This window comes from Rana temporaria, chromosome 7 (genome assembly GCF_905171775.1).
Source record: "Rana temporaria chromosome 7, aRanTem1.1, whole genome shotgun sequence".
Taxonomy (NCBI): domain Eukaryota; kingdom Metazoa; phylum Chordata; class Amphibia; order Anura; family Ranidae; genus Rana; species Rana temporaria.
In genome coordinates this window covers 37,191,540-37,209,793 of record NC_053495.1, presented here as the reverse complement: position 1 = coordinate 37,209,793, position 18,254 = coordinate 37,191,540, and the positions used below count along the sequence as shown (strand labels likewise).

Here is an 18,254-nt window from a genome sequence, read left to right as displayed (position 1 = left end):
CAATTGCAGAAAGTAAAATTGGTGAAAAGCCATCTAGGAAACATCGCTTCAGTTCTAAAATCTTACTCGGTTTATCCTTAATTTAATCTGTGTTATATGTAACCAGCTATAACTAGGTGAAGCTTGATTCAGCAAGCATACCACAGTGCCTTTGGGTGGAACAGCTGCCCTTTGTCACATGATGGCTACACTATCCCTTAAAACAGGTATTTCTATACTACGGCTCTCCAGCTGTTGCAGAACTACACGTCCCATGAGGCATTGTAAAACCCTGATATTCAGACATGACTAGTTATGTTAGAAAAACTGTGCTGGTATATCTACTAAAAAAGGTGCAACTCAAAAGTGAAATACACACCAACAAAAATAGAAACATAAAAAGCTGCGCTGATAATAAATGGTCAAATAAAACTGAGTATAATAAGCAGGTGAATCCTGTTGCTTGAAAATAAATCAACCAATTGAGCAAATGGGTGTAAATTATAAAATGTACGTAAGTGAACAAAAATAAATGTGACAAAAAAAAAATAGTCTCTTCCATAAACTTTCCAACGGGGAATAGGCACCCTGTGATAGGATCTTTAATATTCAAGAGACACAGTGAATCCACCACCACATAAAATGAAGGCTTACCAGCTGTACACCGCATCCCTGGTGGTCTGGTGGCATCCCTGGTGGTCCAGTGTGGGCATCCTCGGGGGTCTGCGCTGATAATCGATCAGCACAAACCCCCCCTGTCAGAGGAGCAGCCAATCGGCTCTGCTAGCGTCTGACAGACGTGAGTGAGGAAAAGCCGATCACCGGGTTTTCCTGTTTATATTATCAGCCGTGATTGGACACGGCTGATCACATGGTGAAGAGTCTCCGTCAGAGACGCTTTACCTAGATCTGTGTCAGACCCCACAACAACGATTGCCGCGATGCGCGCCCCCGAGGTCGTGCAGCTGCTCAATATCTTGAAGACATCATATTACGTCCAGTCAGGATGTTGAAACCACTTTGCCGCCGTCCTTTTGCTATATTGTGGGTGGTAAGTGGTTAAAATTAGTTTAAATTATATATACCTTTCCCATCAGCCAAGCATAGGGTCTTTGGCAGAGGCATTGTTTAGCTGCCTCTGATCAGGCATCAGTGTCTCTGCACTATGCCAAAAGTGCTCTCAGGTTCCATGAAGAAGTGGAAGTGTCAGCAAAATGATGGCCTAGATGTGTAGGGAGGCTGTTCTAGGAAAGGTTTTCAGGGTGGTAGCTGCAATTTAATAAATGGGAGAAGCTGATTATTGTGAGATTTTCCACTTTTGGGTCGTTTTTAATTGTAAAATTCAAAAAGGAAAACATCTTCTAGGCTTTTCTTATCTTCTGTGTTTCTTAGTGACAGCTCTTTAAAAGCTTATTGCATTTTCAATATGAAAAAATCGCCTGAGATAGGTAGCTTGTATCGCTGAAATTTCAACCCCCAGGAGGATATTTAAGAAATGTGCAGTCCAAAAACTGTAAGCATATTGTTAAAAGCAAATACTGCAAGTACCTGAATTCATTTTGTGATCCCCCTCCTGTAATCTTAACAATATGTGGGGGGGGGGGGGGGTCACAGGCACTAGGAGCCAATTGGGCTCCGCTGTATTAGATGTGTGCTTACTATGAACATGCTGATAGGAACAGGGGGCTGACCTAATGAGCGTGCATCATCCCCTTCATTGTCTGACAAGGAGTCTGGGGTTTTGTTCTTGACCAACCTTTGATGCTACTGCAGGGGTGACCAGCTAAACAGAATTACAAATCTTTTAGTAGGGAAGATGGATTCCTTATACATACAGTATTTTAGCTGCCTGCTTGGTGTTCAACCTAAAGAGTAAGGGTTTAGTTGCCTAGTCTATATAGTGTCCAGCACTGCTTTGAGACATAGGCATTATTGCCAAAGTAAATCATGGGATGGGGTCTGAATACCACTGGCTCTTAGTGTTTAGTGGCCTCTGATGCAAACCCTGCCTTATTCGAAATATTAAATTGTGAACTGTAAGTAAAATATTGTAACTGGGGAACATGTTTTGTGTGACAATTGCAGAGAAGTTTGAGTAACACAGAAGATGAATGTACCCATCTGAAGGAGATGAACGAACGCACACAAGAGGAACTGCGAGAACTGGCCAACAAATACAATGGGGCAGTGAATGAAATTAAAGATCTTGCTGACAAACTAAAGGTATTTAACACATACTCTAAATGATTGAAACTTGGGGTATTTATCTTAAATTATTATGGACAGTCTTATCTTTTCCTTTACATTGTTGCTTCACCACTACCTAGACAGTCATCTTGAGATTACACTGGCGCAGCTTAAATATTAGGGTACAATACTTTCCATCAAATGTGGAGAGGTCTTTTACGCACTAAAGGACATGTCTTCCCTCTCGGCCCATAGACCCTGGTATTCAGAAAGGGATCCGAACAGTTCCATATGTCCCTCGTGACAGTGAATCTTATAGGATCACCTTATTGGATCCTGGAGGTCAGAAACCACCCTCTGAGAGTTTCCATTACAAATGAAGAGTGATCAGCTTACCCTTTACTATGTAGGCGGTTAATTATAGCTTGGCACCTGTGCAGAAAAAACGCACAAGACTGCGTGTTGTATGACCTGGCCCTTATGCAGTAGATGAGACCCATCATGCTTACAACTTTGACATCCGATGATGTCCAGCAGTGCCATCAGCACAGAACTGGTGGGATCCAGTGGGACCCAGGTACACCCATCTACTGGTCAGAAGTGGTCTTCATGGAAGAATTGTGGCCAAAAAGCCATACCTGTGATGTGGAAACAAGGCTAAGTGACTCAACTCTGCACAAAAACATAGGAACTGGGGTGTTGGAAAACGGCACATAATGCAGTGTCAGCCCTGCCCAGTGTCTTTTTGCTAATTTTCTCTCCCACTGCCATTTTCATATCCACAACATAAAGGATAATCGTTCCATGTCCAAGATCAGAACTAGGGGTACTCTTTGAGATCACATGGGGTGTGTGCAGAGGACACGGGGCAGCTCTGATTTCCTAACAGTTTTTTGTTTTTGTACTTACTAACCGTGTAGCTGCTGACTTTTAATAAGAACACTTACCTGTCCTACTTGCCCGCGCTGATGGCCCCCCCCCCCCCCGATGCCAATCCCACGATCGATGCAGGTCCCGCGCCGCCATTCACACTAGGGGAAACCATACGGCTTCACTGCCCATTTCCTACTGCGCATGCGCGAGTCTTGCGCCGATTTGTGAATGGGTGGCTGCTCTCTGAAAACACACACAGTTCCCAGAAAGCGGCGCGCCCCATTCACTAGGAGAAGATGAAGAAGACGACGGACCGCGGCTACGGAAGAGGCAGATTACTAACTTCCGCATAGCAACAGGTATTTCGGGTGAGTATAAATTATTTTATTTTTTTTTTAAAAATGTTTTAAGATTTTTGGGCAAATGTTGTTTTCCTGGGTGGAACTCCACTTTAAAGCGGTAGTTCCCCCTCGAAAAAATTGTTACCCTTAGATTGATGCTCATTTTGTATAGGGGAATCGGCTAGTTGTTTTAAAATCGAAGCTGTACTTACCGTTGTAGAGAGCGATCTTCTCCACCGCTTCCGGGTATGGTCTTCGGGTCTTGGCGTTCCTTCTTGATTGACAGGCTTCCGACAGTCGCATCCATCGCGTCACGAGTAGCCGAAAGAAGCCGAACGTCGGCGCGGCTCTATACGGCGCCTGCACACCGACGTTCGGCTACTTTCGGAAAATCGTGACACGATAGATGCGACCGTCGGAAGCCTGTCAATCAAGAAGGAACGCCCAGACCCGAAGACCTTACCCGGAAGCGGCGGAGAAGATCGCTCTCTACAACGGTAAGTACAGCTTCGATTTTAAAACTAGCCGATTCCCATCAATCTAAGGGTAACAACTTTTTTGAGGGGGAACTACCGCTTTAAGGTATATAATAAAATGTTTCCAATGTAATTGTATATGATATATTTACTTTTTTATGTACTTAAAGTGGAGTTGCCATTTAATCTTATTTTTCTGTATGTGAAGATATGTATGACTGTGCTAGGACCATTATATTGAACATCAAATTTTGTATTTGTGTTCTGCAAAGAATAAAAATATTTAATGTGGTCCTCCACTTCAGATCCCTGTAGTGTTTATACATTGTGGACCTGTAGCACTCACTGTTGTGTCATTTTGATTGGTCAATGAAAGTTTCACTTTGAGACTACAGTTTATCCTGTATCTGTCAAAGAATGTAGTTTCAGTCAGTTGTAACACTCCCACTTCACAGGCAGCTGAAGGACGGCAAGATGAAATACAGCAGAAAGGGCTCGCAGAGAAGAAAGAATTACAACTGAAGATTGACGAGATGGAGGAGAAGGAGCAGGAACTCCAGGCAAAGATTGAGGCCTTACAGGCGGACAATGACTTCACCAATGAGCGTCTCACTGCGTTACAAGGTGAGCTCCCAGACTCCGCTTTCTGCTTTTAGATTTTTTTTTTTTGTTTGGCATTTTTTTTATTTTTGGAATTCTGCTTGCAGTACGCTTAGAACAGCTTCAGGACAAAACACTTAAGGATCACAACAGTTTGGGTAAGTGCTATGTGTAGATAGGAACAAAGTTGTTGGTGCTACATTGGGACCCTCTAAGATGCCTCAGCTTATAATTTAATACTTGTTTTAAACTGTCAGTTGTTACCATTTAAAATATTGCTTTAAAAGTAATGGAATATCTTGGTAGTGGGATTCCAATGCCCCTTCTGCGTGCAGCTTGAAGCCCTACTCTGTACCTCTTTTTAATTTTTAAGAAAATGTAATTGCCAAAAAATAAAAAGATGCTTAATGCATTCTATGCGTCTCGATCCAGCGATGTTGCAAGAGAACCTCGGCTGTCCAGTACTCTTTTCCCTCCTGATTGGCTTAGACATTTCCTGCTGCTGTCAATCAAAGTCAGTGAGCCAATGAGGAGAGAGAGGGGATGGGGCCGCACCATGGCTCCGGATCTGAATGGGCATACAGAGTATTGGCTCAAGTGCCCCCATAGCAAGCTGCTTGCTGTGGGGGCACTCGGCAGGAGGGAGGAGCTAGGAGCACCAGCGTGGGATCCGGAAAGAGGAGCATCTGGGCTCCTCTGTGCAAAACCACTGCACAGAGGGGGTAAGTAGAACATTTTTTATTTTTTAAACCAAAAAATCAACATTTTAATATCACTAGAATCAGAGAATGCTGTGTATTCATTAAAGTATAAGCCCACACTAATGCCGCGTACACAATGTCTGAATGTCCAACAACAAATGTTCGATGTGATCTTGTTGTTGGAAAATCTGACCGTGTGTAGGCTCCATCAGACATTTGCTGTCGGAATTTCCGACAACAAATGTTTGTGAGCTGGTTCTCAATTTTTGTATTAACAAAAGTTCTTGTCGGAAATTCTGATCTGTAGCCAATTGCGATGCACAAGAATCCTACACATGCTCGGAATCATTGAACTTCATTTTTCTCGCTGCATCGTGTTGTATGTGACCGCATTCTTGACGGTCGGAATTTCCGACATTTGTGTGACCGTGTCTATCCAAGACAAGTTTGAGTGAACAATCCGTCGAAAAAAATAAATAATAATCCACGGTTTTGATGTCAGAATGTCTGATCATGTGTACGCGGCATTGCACTAAAATCCCTGCATCTACAGACATCCACGATCTACCACTAACCTATCTAGCCCTGTAAAGAAGAAATCGGTATACATGCCTTTTCTAAAGCTGATCTGACCTGATCCCATGCTGAGCTGTCATCTGCTGCTTTGCTCTGTAGGCGGTTGAAGAGGAGACAGCCAACAACGGAAGCCTCATAGTAAGTCTTTGGGTGATGTCACCCCCATTCCTTTCACAGCTGTTGGCAGTGTCCTCTGCAGAGCTTCTGCCGCTTTAGACTAGATCGGAGCTGCTTAAAAAAATATATGTAAACAGATTTCTTCGTTACAGGGCTAGCGAGGTTGGTGTTAGATCGTGCATGTCTGTAGATGCAGGAATTTTACTGTTGGGGCGGACTTACAATTTAAATAAAAAATTCAAGGTGTTCTGTAAATGTGGCAGTTCTTAGCAAGCAACCCCATGCGGTTACAATGCAAATAAAAGCTGCCTGGCACAGGACCTGGGAGATCCGAGCTATCACTTTTAGTAGCACCAACTACTACAGTGATTTTTCAGCTTCCATAGCAATCACAGGTTTGAGATATTTATAATTTCCAAACTGGACCAATGCTTCTATGCAAAGAAAATCATATCTACTGCTTTAAAGCTGAACTCCAGATAGAGATTAATGCAGCATTATGTTTATAGATTTGTAAAAAAAAATGTTTAAATGTAAAAAGTAGTGTAAGCACCTGAATTTGACTTGGCATTTTCCTCGTGCAGTTTCTGTACAGAATAGCTCAGACTGGTGGAGGAAAAAGTAACACAAGGAGCCAGTCAGTTCTGCTGCTGTGCTCATGTGCCAACATTACGCTGATAGTATGAGAGATCAGAGTCATAGAGAATAATGTGTAAGTCTACTGTTTCATTGTCCAGTCAAAGACGGGTAAGCCCAACTGCAGCAAACGTATGGTTTTCTGCTTTACCAGATAGGGCTGAGCTGTGTAGCAAAGTTTTTTTAAATCGCAGGACTTTGGCGCATAGCAAATCACTCTTTATATCTTCTATTTTTTGTTTGCCTGGAGTACAGCTTAAATATTCATAGACTATAGAGCAAAGAAACCATTTCTGTTAGATTATCTTTATGTGGTGCTTTCACGTGAACACTTTGAATCAGTGGTAAACGGTCCCTTCAGCATTGGCATTTCAGTTTTGGTCCGATGCCAGCAAGAATGACTCACAAACATCTTCTATTTCTTGGGACTTTAGAGGCAATATTTCTGCAGAGTTTCTAGTATTATCTGCTTGCTGTTGCCATACAAAGGCGTTTCACTTTACAGTTGGGTTTCTGTTTACAATTCATCAGGCTGGTTAGGGGTAGAGCAGAGTGAAACTTGCCTTTTAGCTGCAATAAGTGATTCTAAAAGCTGAAGAATTTTTACCTTCATGCATTCTATGCATGAAGTTAAAAATCCTTCAGTATGCAGCTCCTCCTGCCCCCCCTAATTCTTTCCTGAGCCCGATCTCGATTTATTGGTTCCCGCTGCTGTCAATCGCAGCCAGTGAGGAGGGAGCAGGGAGTGTCTAATAGGGACACGGCTCCAGGAGGAAGCATGTAAGTCCCCATTCACACCTAGGCGTTTTGTCGCCTGTAGTGTGACGCCGCTGCCGCCAGAGGGCTGCAAACACATTGCCCTCTATGGAGATGGTTCACATCTCCACGCCGAACGCCTAGGGGCACATCTATGCGGACAATCGCGGTGTTTAGTCGCCGCAAATCGCGGGACAAAACGCCATTTGCCGCCGCAATTTGCCGCCGCAATTTGCCGCCGCAATTTGCGGGACAAAACTCTGCGATTTCGTCCGCCTAGATGTGAATGGAGCCTTAGTGGCTTGCTATGGGGGTATTCAGCAGGGGGAGCAGCCAGGAGTGCCAGCGGAGGACCCGAGAAGAGGAGGCTTGGGGCTGTTCTGTGCAAAACCACTGTACAGAGCAGGTAAATAGAACATGTTTGTGTGTCTTTTTTTTTTTTTTTTGCTAGAAAATTACTCAGAACCCCAAACACTATATATTTTAGCAGACACCCTAGGGAATAAAATGGCAGTCATTGCAACTTTTTATCTCGCACAGTATTTGCGCAAATTTTTTTTTCAAACGCCCTATTTAAAAAAAAAAAAAAAGGGGAGGGGGGTTTCATGAATTAAAAAATAACAAAACCGTAAGGTTAGCCCAATTTTTTTGTATAATGTGAAAGATTGTAAAATTGCACACTCATGGAATGATGCCAAACTTTGGTACAAAAATCTCCACAGGCGACGCTTTTTCTTACAGGTTATTAATTTAGAGTTAGAGTAGGTCTAGTGCAAGTGTCTAGTGGTTTGAACGGTGTTTACATATGTGGGCGGGACTTGCTTGTGTTTGCTTCTGAGTGCGAGCTACCGGGCACAGGGGCGTTTTTAAATAAAAAAAAATATATATTTTTTATTTTACTTAATTTTTACTTTTGCACTTTTTTTACATTTACATTTTTTTGATCACTTTTTATTCCTATTACAAGGAATGTAAACACCCCTTGTATAATAGGAATAGTGTGTGACAGGTCCTCTTTATGGAGAGATGCAGGGTCAATAAGACCGCACATCTCTCCTCCAGGCTGGAAAGCATGAGACTGTGAAAAAAAAATCACGATCTCATGCTGACAGCGGCTTTGTTTACTTCCGGGTAACCGGGAGTAACGTCACGCCTCCGACGGTCATAGAGATGACGGTCACCAGTCATCTCTATGCTTCTCATCCGACCGATCGTTTCTCCAGGTTCCCAATGGCACGGGAGAGCCCGTTAAAGCACCGGATAGGGGCGGGAGGGGGTGGTCCCGTCACCTATAAGAACGATTAAGCAGCAGAACTTCCGCCATGAACATTCGTATGGTTCATTGAATCGCCGGCTGAAAATGGTGATATTTGAATGATGCCTGTAGCTGCACTCATCATTCAGATATCCCCACTGAAAGTCCAGTAAGTCATATGATGTCCTTGGACGGGAAGTTGTTAGTATCACTTTAAGCTGGCCCCGAGTACATGAAATAAAAGTGGCTTTAGGTCAGGTCACATGTATATTTATGCTTGCTGTGAACAGGCTATAACCCCGGACACAACATGACTGCTATTTATTTTATTGGCCAGAAAAGCCTTTTGTGTGCATTTCTGAAACTGATGATATTTGTTACTGAGGGCTTGACTTCTCTGACAACCCTGTGTACGTTTTCATCCTCTATCCATTAAGGCTTCATTTCCACTGACGTTTTTACAGCCACCTTTCTGAGCGTTTTTTACAGCTTAAAAACGCCTGTCCATGTTATTCTATGGCATCATGCTCACATAGGCGTTTTTGAGCTGCAAATGGCATGGGCGTTTTTGAGCTGCAAATGGCATGGGCGTTTTTGAGCTGTAAAAAAAACGCAGGACCAGGGCGTTCTGAAGCTCCAGAGTAGAGCTGTAAAAATGCCAGACGTTAAACGCTCAAAAACGCGCGAAAATGCTCAAAAACGCTACCGTTGTGTTTTTGAGCTCCAACTCAAAAAAATAATAAAAAATTCAAATAAATAAACATGGACAGGCGTTTTTAAGCTGTAAAAAAGGCTAAAGAAAGTGGCTGTAAAAACGTCCATGGAAATGAAGCCTAAAGCTTAACTACAATTCTGCTTTTACATACTGTAAGTAGGCTGGCTTTTATTTTTTGCAAAGGAGACATGCAATGTCTCTTCTGTAGTCAAATACACTGACCTACCTACATTGTTTCCCACAATGTAAAATGTGCCGCTCAGCTTACAGCGGCTGGCCTGGGCCCTATGTCAGTATGATTAGCTCCTGCCACGTACAGGAGTGATGTCATCCTGTGGCAGCCAATGAAGATGGCCAAAACCCAGCACACAGGAGAAGATGCCAGCAAGGGAACATTACAAAAGTTGATTTTGATACCTTTAGTTACACTTTAAGATCACTCTTGTTGGCCACATGGACTGGTCTGAGCCCTAGAGCCGGTAAAGTCGCACTCTAACAAAGTGACACGTTTCACCTGCAAGCGCAAAGTTTTGTGACCCATTGCGATTAAAACCTATTGTGTTGTCTCTTAATATGACCCATGCTTTTTGGAAGCGCTTTCACTGCAAAGTAAATAAAACCAACTATGTAAAGTACATCAGCTCATCAGGTACTGGTGTAAATTTGTGTCTAAGAAATAACACAACTATCAGGTTATTAGTTGCTGTACATTGAATCCTGATTTTTTTATTTATTTGTTATCTTTGTAGCAACATGCATCAAAAAAAGTGAATGCATATTTACACTCATTTACTTGAATAAAGATGTTGGGTTACGTGAGGACACTTTGTTTCCTGAAAACATCTGGAAAATTTAAAATTGTTTTTTTTTCCATGTTTACACATTGATGTGAAGATTGATGAGTTTATGATGTCATGTTGCAGCCTTATTTTTTGCAGCTGTCCTGTAACAGGAGGTGATAGGCTGTGCTAACCTAAAAAGGGTTCTTTTTTTATTTATTTCTTTTTTTAGACCTGCTGGGACTGATTTATGGGACATAGGAAAATATATAGTGCCAGGTTCCTTGTTTAATTCTATTAGCTACAGTGAAAACCTGAAATCTACTTGCTGTGGTCAGCGTCTTACCTTTTCATTGTTTGAGTTCTCATCAAAGTCCCTTTTTGTAGTGTTCACATATTCACTGTAAGTGTTAAATAAGTGTCTGGTCTGCTCTTTACATTGTATGGGAGGAGTGTAGTTTGTTGCATCAGGGCCTTTTAAATATCGCCATTGATATTCCACTTTTTTTATTTTAGACCAATTCCTAAAAACTGTTCTTGGGCAATTTCTGCCCTTATTTTATATATTTTAACAAAATGCAAAATAGTCCAAAATCTATTTTGCAGGCATATTTTCCTATTACTTTGCTATAAATACTTGGCGGATAACTATGCTTTCACTATGACCTGTACACAATTCCGAGCCTCTGAAAAATGCTCCGAAATAGATTACACGGTGAAAAGTTTGTGGACACCTCTGAGTATTTGGGTTCAGGTGATTCAAACGAAGAATACGGTTAGGAGGAATTCACACTGTTTCTCAGTCAATTTGCAGAGCAGCCAGAAAACCGATTCAGCCGGTTGCCGGCGGGCTAGGAGGCAGTGTGATGCAAGATTCAGTGCACCACACTGTCCTTTCTTTTTTTTATTTTGCTTGTTTTTTTTTGTGTGTGCTACTTTGTCTGACATTGCAGCGTGATTTGGGCCTGCTTATGCAGAGCTGACACAGACGCAACCCCCTTTCCTCTATGGGTAGTCGGATGTAAACAGACCACCTAAAAGACCTTTTAAATTGAGTGCGTTCAACCTTATAGCAACAGTTTGGGAAGGACTTTTTTTCTGTTCCCCTTGTGCACAGAGCCAGCAGAATAAAGATTTGCTTTGGTGTGTAGGGAGTAGTGGCCTACACGGATCCTAACTTCAATGCTGTTTGCAAGCCAGGTCTTTGCATCCAAAATCTATTTAGTGATCTCGCAAATTCTCTTATTGCTAAATGGGCACAAATTCCAAGACGTGCTCCAAAATCTGAGGAGACCGTTGAAGTGGCTGGGGCAGCTCCATAGAAATGTCCATGGTTTTGCAATGGGATAGCCAACAAGCTGATATTGGTGTGAAGGCCTGGTGTCCAGAAGCTTTTGACTATATAGTGTTCGCACAGTCGGGCCTGCAGGTCATGCTGCAGCAATTATTTATTTTTTCAGAAAAGGTGTTTAGTTAATACTACCTTTTTCAGAGGCTGCAGGTACAAATGGTTTATATTGACTGTCATTTGACTATTATGTTTTTTGTTCTTTAAAAAAAAAAAAAAAAAATTGTAGTACATAATCTGCTTCAGTAGAAGGCACTGTTGTAATGCATTTAGTTTGATTCTTCTAGACCTAGAATGTTTGATATACTTACACATTTTCAGTGCTTGACTTGATGGAAATTAATCAACTTTTGTGATCACAGGCATTCAAGTTGATGACTTCAAACCTAAAATCAATGGCAATGCAGATAAAGGTATGTGCTGTTATGTATTTCATTTAACACATCATTTTTTCCCATTTCAAAAATCCATTAACAATTGGATTGCATAACATTCTCTGTTAATCCACCATTCATGCGCTATGGTTTACTAATGTGATTCAAGTATTTCCCTGTGTTTGCAGTGTGGTATAGAAGTAATTGGTTAAGAGTTTACCTGCATACAGAAAATGTCATTTCATGAGCAATGTTTTATTTTATTTTTTTCCCCACTGCAAGACAACTGTGACCTAGTAAAATCACCAACTCATGAGAGGTACACTTTGATCATATAGTCACCTTCTGTGTAGATGAGCTGTCTGAGCAAATTGGAAATATCTGACTCCAGTGGTTGGACTTTTCTACCACGTTTTTGCCATTAACTTACCTCTTTGCCATCTGCTATGTTTTATGTAATGTGTAATTTATTGTAAAGCAAACTTTTGTTCAAAAGAAAACATTTCAAATTGCCCAGCATTAGTAGAATCTAAAGTTTTTTTTTTTTTTTTTTTTAAAGCTCTCGAGAGACTTTCCTTCTTCTTTTTTTTTTTTTTTTCTTCTTCTTTTTTTTTTTGCATGCTGCTTCAATCAGCCCACTTACTTTGAGTCCAGGGAGTCAAGGTCCTGCTCTCCGGGTTTCCCCCTATTAAGCTTGACATGGCAAAATAGGTTGTATGCAGAGCACACCATTTTGCTTATGCTAATAAGCACACACTTCATCTTAATGCAATAATGCTTCTTAAAATAAAATTCACTCACTATTCATTCAAGTCAAGAGACATCACCACACTGTTATCATCTCGGCATCCCAGCAATCGCTCCTTTTATTGTCACAAAAGATCTCACAAACAGGATTTGATGGCTGCAGCAGCCAATCGCCTCCTCCGTGGGAGGTGATCATCACAGGATGTCCCCTTCACATAGGAAATGTCCATATAAGGGCATCGCTTTAACAGGATGTCCAATACAATACAAAACATGAATACAATGATGGATAAATTATTATGGGCGTGTCCAGGCAGGGAAAGCGTGTATGCTCCTAGCAAACAAAGCCGTATTGCTTTAAAACATGAACGCCTTCCCTGAAAACTAGGGTTGTCCCGATACCACTTTTTTAGGACTGAGTACAAGTACCGATACTTTTTTTCAAGTACTCGCCGATACCGATACTTTTTTTTAAATGTGTCCCCAAATGCAGCCATGTCCCCCCACAAATGCAGCCATGTCCCCCCACAAATGCAGCCATGTCCTCCCACATATGCAGCCATGTCCCCCCCACATATGTAGCCATGTCCCCCCCCACATATGTAGCCATGTCCCCCCCCACATATGTAGCCATGCCCCCCCCCACATATGTAGCCATGCCCCCCCCACATATGCAGCCATGTCCCCCCCCACATATGCAGCCATGTCCCCCCCCCATATATGCAGCCATGTCCCCCCCCATATATGCAGCCATGTCCCCCCCCCATATGCAGCCATGTCCCCCCCCCCATATGCAGCCATGTCCCCCCCCCATATGCAGCCCTGTCCCCCCCCCCATATGCAGCCATGCCCCCCCCCCCATATGCAGCCATGTCCCCCCCCCCCCCCATATATGCAGCCATGTCCCCCTTACCGTACATGCTGCCGCGCCGCCGCTTGGTTAATACGGGCGGGGAACATTACAGCTTTCATTTGAATAGCTGTAGTCTTTCGCGCCGCGCTGGGTATAGACACTCCCCCTTGCTCGGGATTGGACAGTTCACACGAGCTAGGGGGAGTGTCTATGCGCGGCGGGAAAGACTACAGCTATTCAAATGAAAGCTGTAATGTTCCCCGCCCGTATTAACCAAGCGGGGATGCGGCGGCGGGGGGGGGGGGGGAATATGCAAGTATTCTATTTCAGTATCGGTGGTATTTGCGGGAGTGCAAGTACTCCCGCAAATACTCGGAATCGGTCCCGATACCAATACTAGTATCGGTATCGGGACAACCCTACTGAAAACGCACACAAGCTCTCATATTACCTCTAATAAGAATCCTTATTTTGCGCTATTCCATAGAACAGGGCATATCCGGATTATACTATTGCTTGTGGAAGGGAGGCTATCTGCAGGGGTGCGCTACGAATCCCGACCATGCTGATCAGACACAGCAGTGACGAGCGCGCATACGCCTATAACCACTAATGTTCTTGCGGAGCGAACATATCCCCTCATCAACGATCGTCCGCGCTAATGCACAGAGGGTTCCTCGTCGGCGGACATATCCCCACGCCGCAAACATCACACTCCAACATATTTTAGGTCATTCTTGGGTATGGGAACTTTAACCCCTTCAATACCGGGAACTTTCTCCCCCTTCCTGTCTAGGCCAATTTTCAGCTTTCACTTCTGTCACACCTTGAATGACAATTGCATGGTCATGCAACACTGACCACAAATTAATTTTTTTTATTTTTTTATCCTTCTTTCTTTCTTTTTTTCTTTTTTTTTAAGAGACCGATAGATTAAAAAATTATTTCCACCCCCCTGAATGCACATTGTTTATGTGCCTGTGTGAATAGGCACATTACAATTAATAACATGTATTTTAGCTCAATAAAAAATAAAGATATATCACTGTCCTGTGATATACGCCAAGATAAGGATTTTTATAGGTCAGTGGTTCTCAACCTTCTAGTGCCGTGACCCCTTGATAAAATTTCCCAAGTTGTGGGGACCCATTAACAGTAGTTGGGATGGGTGGCAATGCTGGGGAGAGTTCTGATCGGCCAACTTAGGTGCTCTTGATCAAGGTCATCTGAGAACTGTAGTGAGGACTTTTAATGGCAACTATAATCACAGGTAGTGTTACTCACTGTGTCTCCAGCTTTGTGGTGTCTCGTAGCAGTACCACCTATGCCAAAATCTGGAGGTGGGGTCTCCACTAGCCCCTCCCACTTCACATTCCTCACCAGTCAGCTGACCTCTAGTCTCTGCCCCCAACCCATGTCGTGAACTAAATTGGCGGCTGTGAAGAGGCTGAGCGGGCAGCCACGGGCTCCAGGAACAGCCCAGCTGGGCTGCCGCGAAAAGGCTGGAAGAATGGTGCGGCTTCAGGAACATCCCAGGATTCGGTGACCCCTGGCAAATCATCATTTGACCCCCAGGTTGAGAACCACTGTTATAGGTAAACCAAAAATCCCAATATTGGCCATTGAGGCTGACCATAATGGTGAGTGTAGACATCGGACAGGTTCAGGCAAGTTCTGACACTACTTGAAAGTCTTGGCGGTTTGTCTGTCATTTGGTCCTAGCAACAGATTTATTAAAGATTTCTTGGTGACGTTCTCTTAAGAGTGTTTTGGCCTCCTGCACGCCGGCTATGCTTGAATTAAAAAAACTGAAATCTTTATTTTAAGGCTGCACAAGGATTATACATTTGGAAAAATCACTGAGATGACCATGCTTTTGCTGCACTTTTTTTAGTGCATCATTTATCCATGTTTTCTTTAGTTCGCTATCAATTTACTTTTTTTACCCATTTGAAGTACAGTGACGGCTGCCATGTAGATTGCAATGTTAAGTCTATGGTACCTTTTGCAGGACACTTTTTTATTAGCAGACTAGATTTGCCATAAACTTACATCTTTAGATTTATTTTTATACACCCAGATTACTCAGTGAGAAGGTCTTATCTTTACTATTTCTGGAATGCTTGCTTGTGGGTTTATGTAATTGTCCTTTCGCCTCAGGATGAGTGTGCTTTATGGGATGTCTTGAGTGTTGAGGGCTCAGGCAGCTCAGAGTGGCAGCAGATGGTTTGGAGCCATGTTGTGTTTTTGGCAGAGACTTTGATCAGAATCCAAAGAACAGTGTTAATGTGTTAGAAATCTAATCATGTAAACAGCACCTTTTCTCTCAAGCTCAAAACTCAGATGTAACTTTAAATATTGCTTTTGCTGTATTTTGCAGTTTTGCGACCCCAATTCTAAAAGTTGAGACGCTGTGTAAAATCTACATAAATAAAGGATGCACTGTTTTGCAAACATAAACCCATATTATATTTCCAATGGATAATAGAAAACTTATCAAGTATTTAAACTAAGAAAATGTACCATTTTAAGAAAACAATATGGTAATTTTGAAACTGATGGCAGGCACACGTATTAAAGTTGGGACAGGGCAACAAAAACGGGCAAAGGCAGTGGTACTAACAAAGAGCTGGAAGACCATTTTGCTAATTACTAATAAACTAATTTGGTTAATTGGTAACTGGCCAGTAACATGTTTGAGTAAAAAAAGAGCATTCTAAAGAGTCAGTGTCTCAAAAGTAAAGATGGGCACAGGTTCACCAAGTTGTGAAAAGCTGTCTAAAACTTGTCTAACAATTTCAGAATAATGTTCCTCAAAATTAAATTGCCAAGAGTTTAAATAAAAAGACTGTTCTATCGTTACTACTCTTCTTTTTCATTGCAGGTAAATAATGAATTCCAGGCAGAAGCAACATTCCATCATTGAGTTTTTGGCAAAGAAGGGGCTCAGGCTGTTGGACATTCACAGAAGGCTACGGCATGTTTACAGAGATGACACATTAACGAGCAATGTGCACAGATGGATGTAGAAGTTTAAAGAAGGGGGAACCCACACTAAAGACAAATCACAGTGGGAGACCATCAATATCAGTCTGCACCCCTTCTTGGTCAGGAACTCAACGACAGCATGTTGCTGCTGACAATCTATGATTTACTTACAGTGAAAGAGCGTTACTATAGAGCAATGGGTCTTCAAACTACGGCCCTCCAGTTGTTCAGGAACTACAATTCCCATCATGCCTAGTCATGTCTGTGAATGTCAGTGTGTTACAATGCCTCATGGGATGTGTAGTTCTACAACAGCTGGAGGGCCGTAGTTTGAGGATCCCTGCTATAGAGGAAGGTTTACTCTACCAACATGTGAAACTTGAACAACCTATGTAAGGTAAAGACTACTCTTAACTGTCCTGAAACTAGGATGCCAGTCAGAGAATGGTATATGGCAATAATTCTCTAGTGGCCTACAATTTAACACTAAATCATTTTTGAAGGAAAGTGCCTTTTTGTTCATTGCTACCAATCTTAGTATCTTAAAATTAAACTAAAGTCTAAACTTTTTTTTAGATGAAATGGAGAGTGAACACGTCAGGTTTTTGCCGTTTATTTCCTGGTTAATGAGATTCACCCTGTTTACCGTTATCACGAAAAGTGATTTTATCGCCAGAAAAGGGTACCGTATTTTCCGGCGTATAAGACGACTTTTTAACCCCTTAAAATCTTCTTAAAAGTCGGGGGTCGTCTTATACACCAGTAACCTAACATCCCTTACCTTATCCTAAGGCATGCAGAATCGCGACCGTCCATTTATCAAAGCCGCGCCTCCTACTTCTTCTGTTCTGTGATAGGCGGAACACTCGGCTTCCCTGGAGACACTGTGTTTAGTGTCCGCCTATCACGGAGGCACTCTCGTCCTCAGATGAGAGGGCCTCCGTGATAGGCGAACACTGAACACAGTGCCTCCTGGGAAGCTGAGTGTGCCTGTCCTAGCAACAGTGCCTGTCCTAGCATGACAACACTCAGTATTCTGTAACAGGACAACAGAAACAAGATAGGACTATGGAACCCTGCTCTCTTTTATGTAACATAGAGGGGGGATGTTTCCTTGTTTTCAAAGATAACTAATACCATGTAATGTGTGAGCACATGAATTTATGAGCTTACAAGATAATGGGGTACATCAACAGTTAAAGTTTTCGCTTTCAATGGTATATTAAAGAGCCCACTTGGAGAAAATATTAGATTTTTGTTTTTGGGTGTAGACACTCTTTAAAGCAGTATTGTACCCAAAATCAAACCTTTATTACCGTATTTATCGGCGTATACCGTATAAAAATCAGGGGAAAATCGTGTGTGCGTTTAATACGCCGATCCCTGCTGTCTGATGGAAGAGGAGCGAGCGCCACTGAATTGCATAGAGCCGTGATCTCCTTCCTGTGTATCCGGCGATCCATCACGCACAGCCACGCCTCCTGGCCCCGCATTGGACCATGGTACTGTCTATCATATGAGCAGGATGCGTGGCTGTGAGTGACGGAGCCTCACAGGAAGTAGATCGCGGCTCTATGTAATTCAGTGGTGCTCACTCCACCTCTTCCCTAGGAGACAGCAGGGATTTAATTGACACTGAAAGGTGAGACTGCAGATGGGCACTGAACAGGCAGGGCATTTTGGTAAATGTATAGGCTGCAGATGGGCACTAATCAAGCTGCAGTGAGGAGCAATGCTGCAGATGGGAATAAGTTTAAGGCTCCATTGAGGCTGCAGATGGGCACAGATCTGGCTCCATTGAGGCTGCAGATGGGCACAGATCTGGCTCCATTGAGGCTGCAGATGGGCACAGATCTGGCTCCATTGAGGCTGCAGATGGGCACAGATCTGGCTCCATTGAGGCTGCAGATGGGCACAGATCTCTGGCTCCATTGAGGCTGCAGATGGGCACAG

At 42.8% G+C, this 18,254-nt stretch overlaps 1 protein-coding gene across 11 annotated transcripts in view; it reads left to right on the top strand.

The window, feature by feature from the left end:
- The window catches only part of LOC120945227 (sarcolemma associated protein), a 159,630-nt gene that overhangs the window by 100,990 nt on the left and 40,386 nt on the right, over nucleotides 1–18,254 (top strand). For 8 of the 11 annotated variants that reach the window (XM_040359230.1, XM_040359228.1, XM_040359225.1 and 5 more), the window contains 4 exons: nucleotides 2,065–2,202; nucleotides 4,312–4,480; nucleotides 4,564–4,614; nucleotides 11,702–11,752. In XM_040359230.1, coding sequence (XP_040215164.1) covers nucleotides 2,065–2,202; nucleotides 4,312–4,480; nucleotides 4,564–4,614; nucleotides 11,702–11,752 — 409 coding nt within the window. The remainder of the gene's footprint in view (nucleotides 1–2,064; nucleotides 2,203–4,311; nucleotides 4,481–4,563; nucleotides 4,615–11,701; nucleotides 11,753–18,254) is intronic. The other 3 variants (XM_040359229.1, XM_040359231.1, XM_040359233.1) reach the window with 1 other exon arrangement.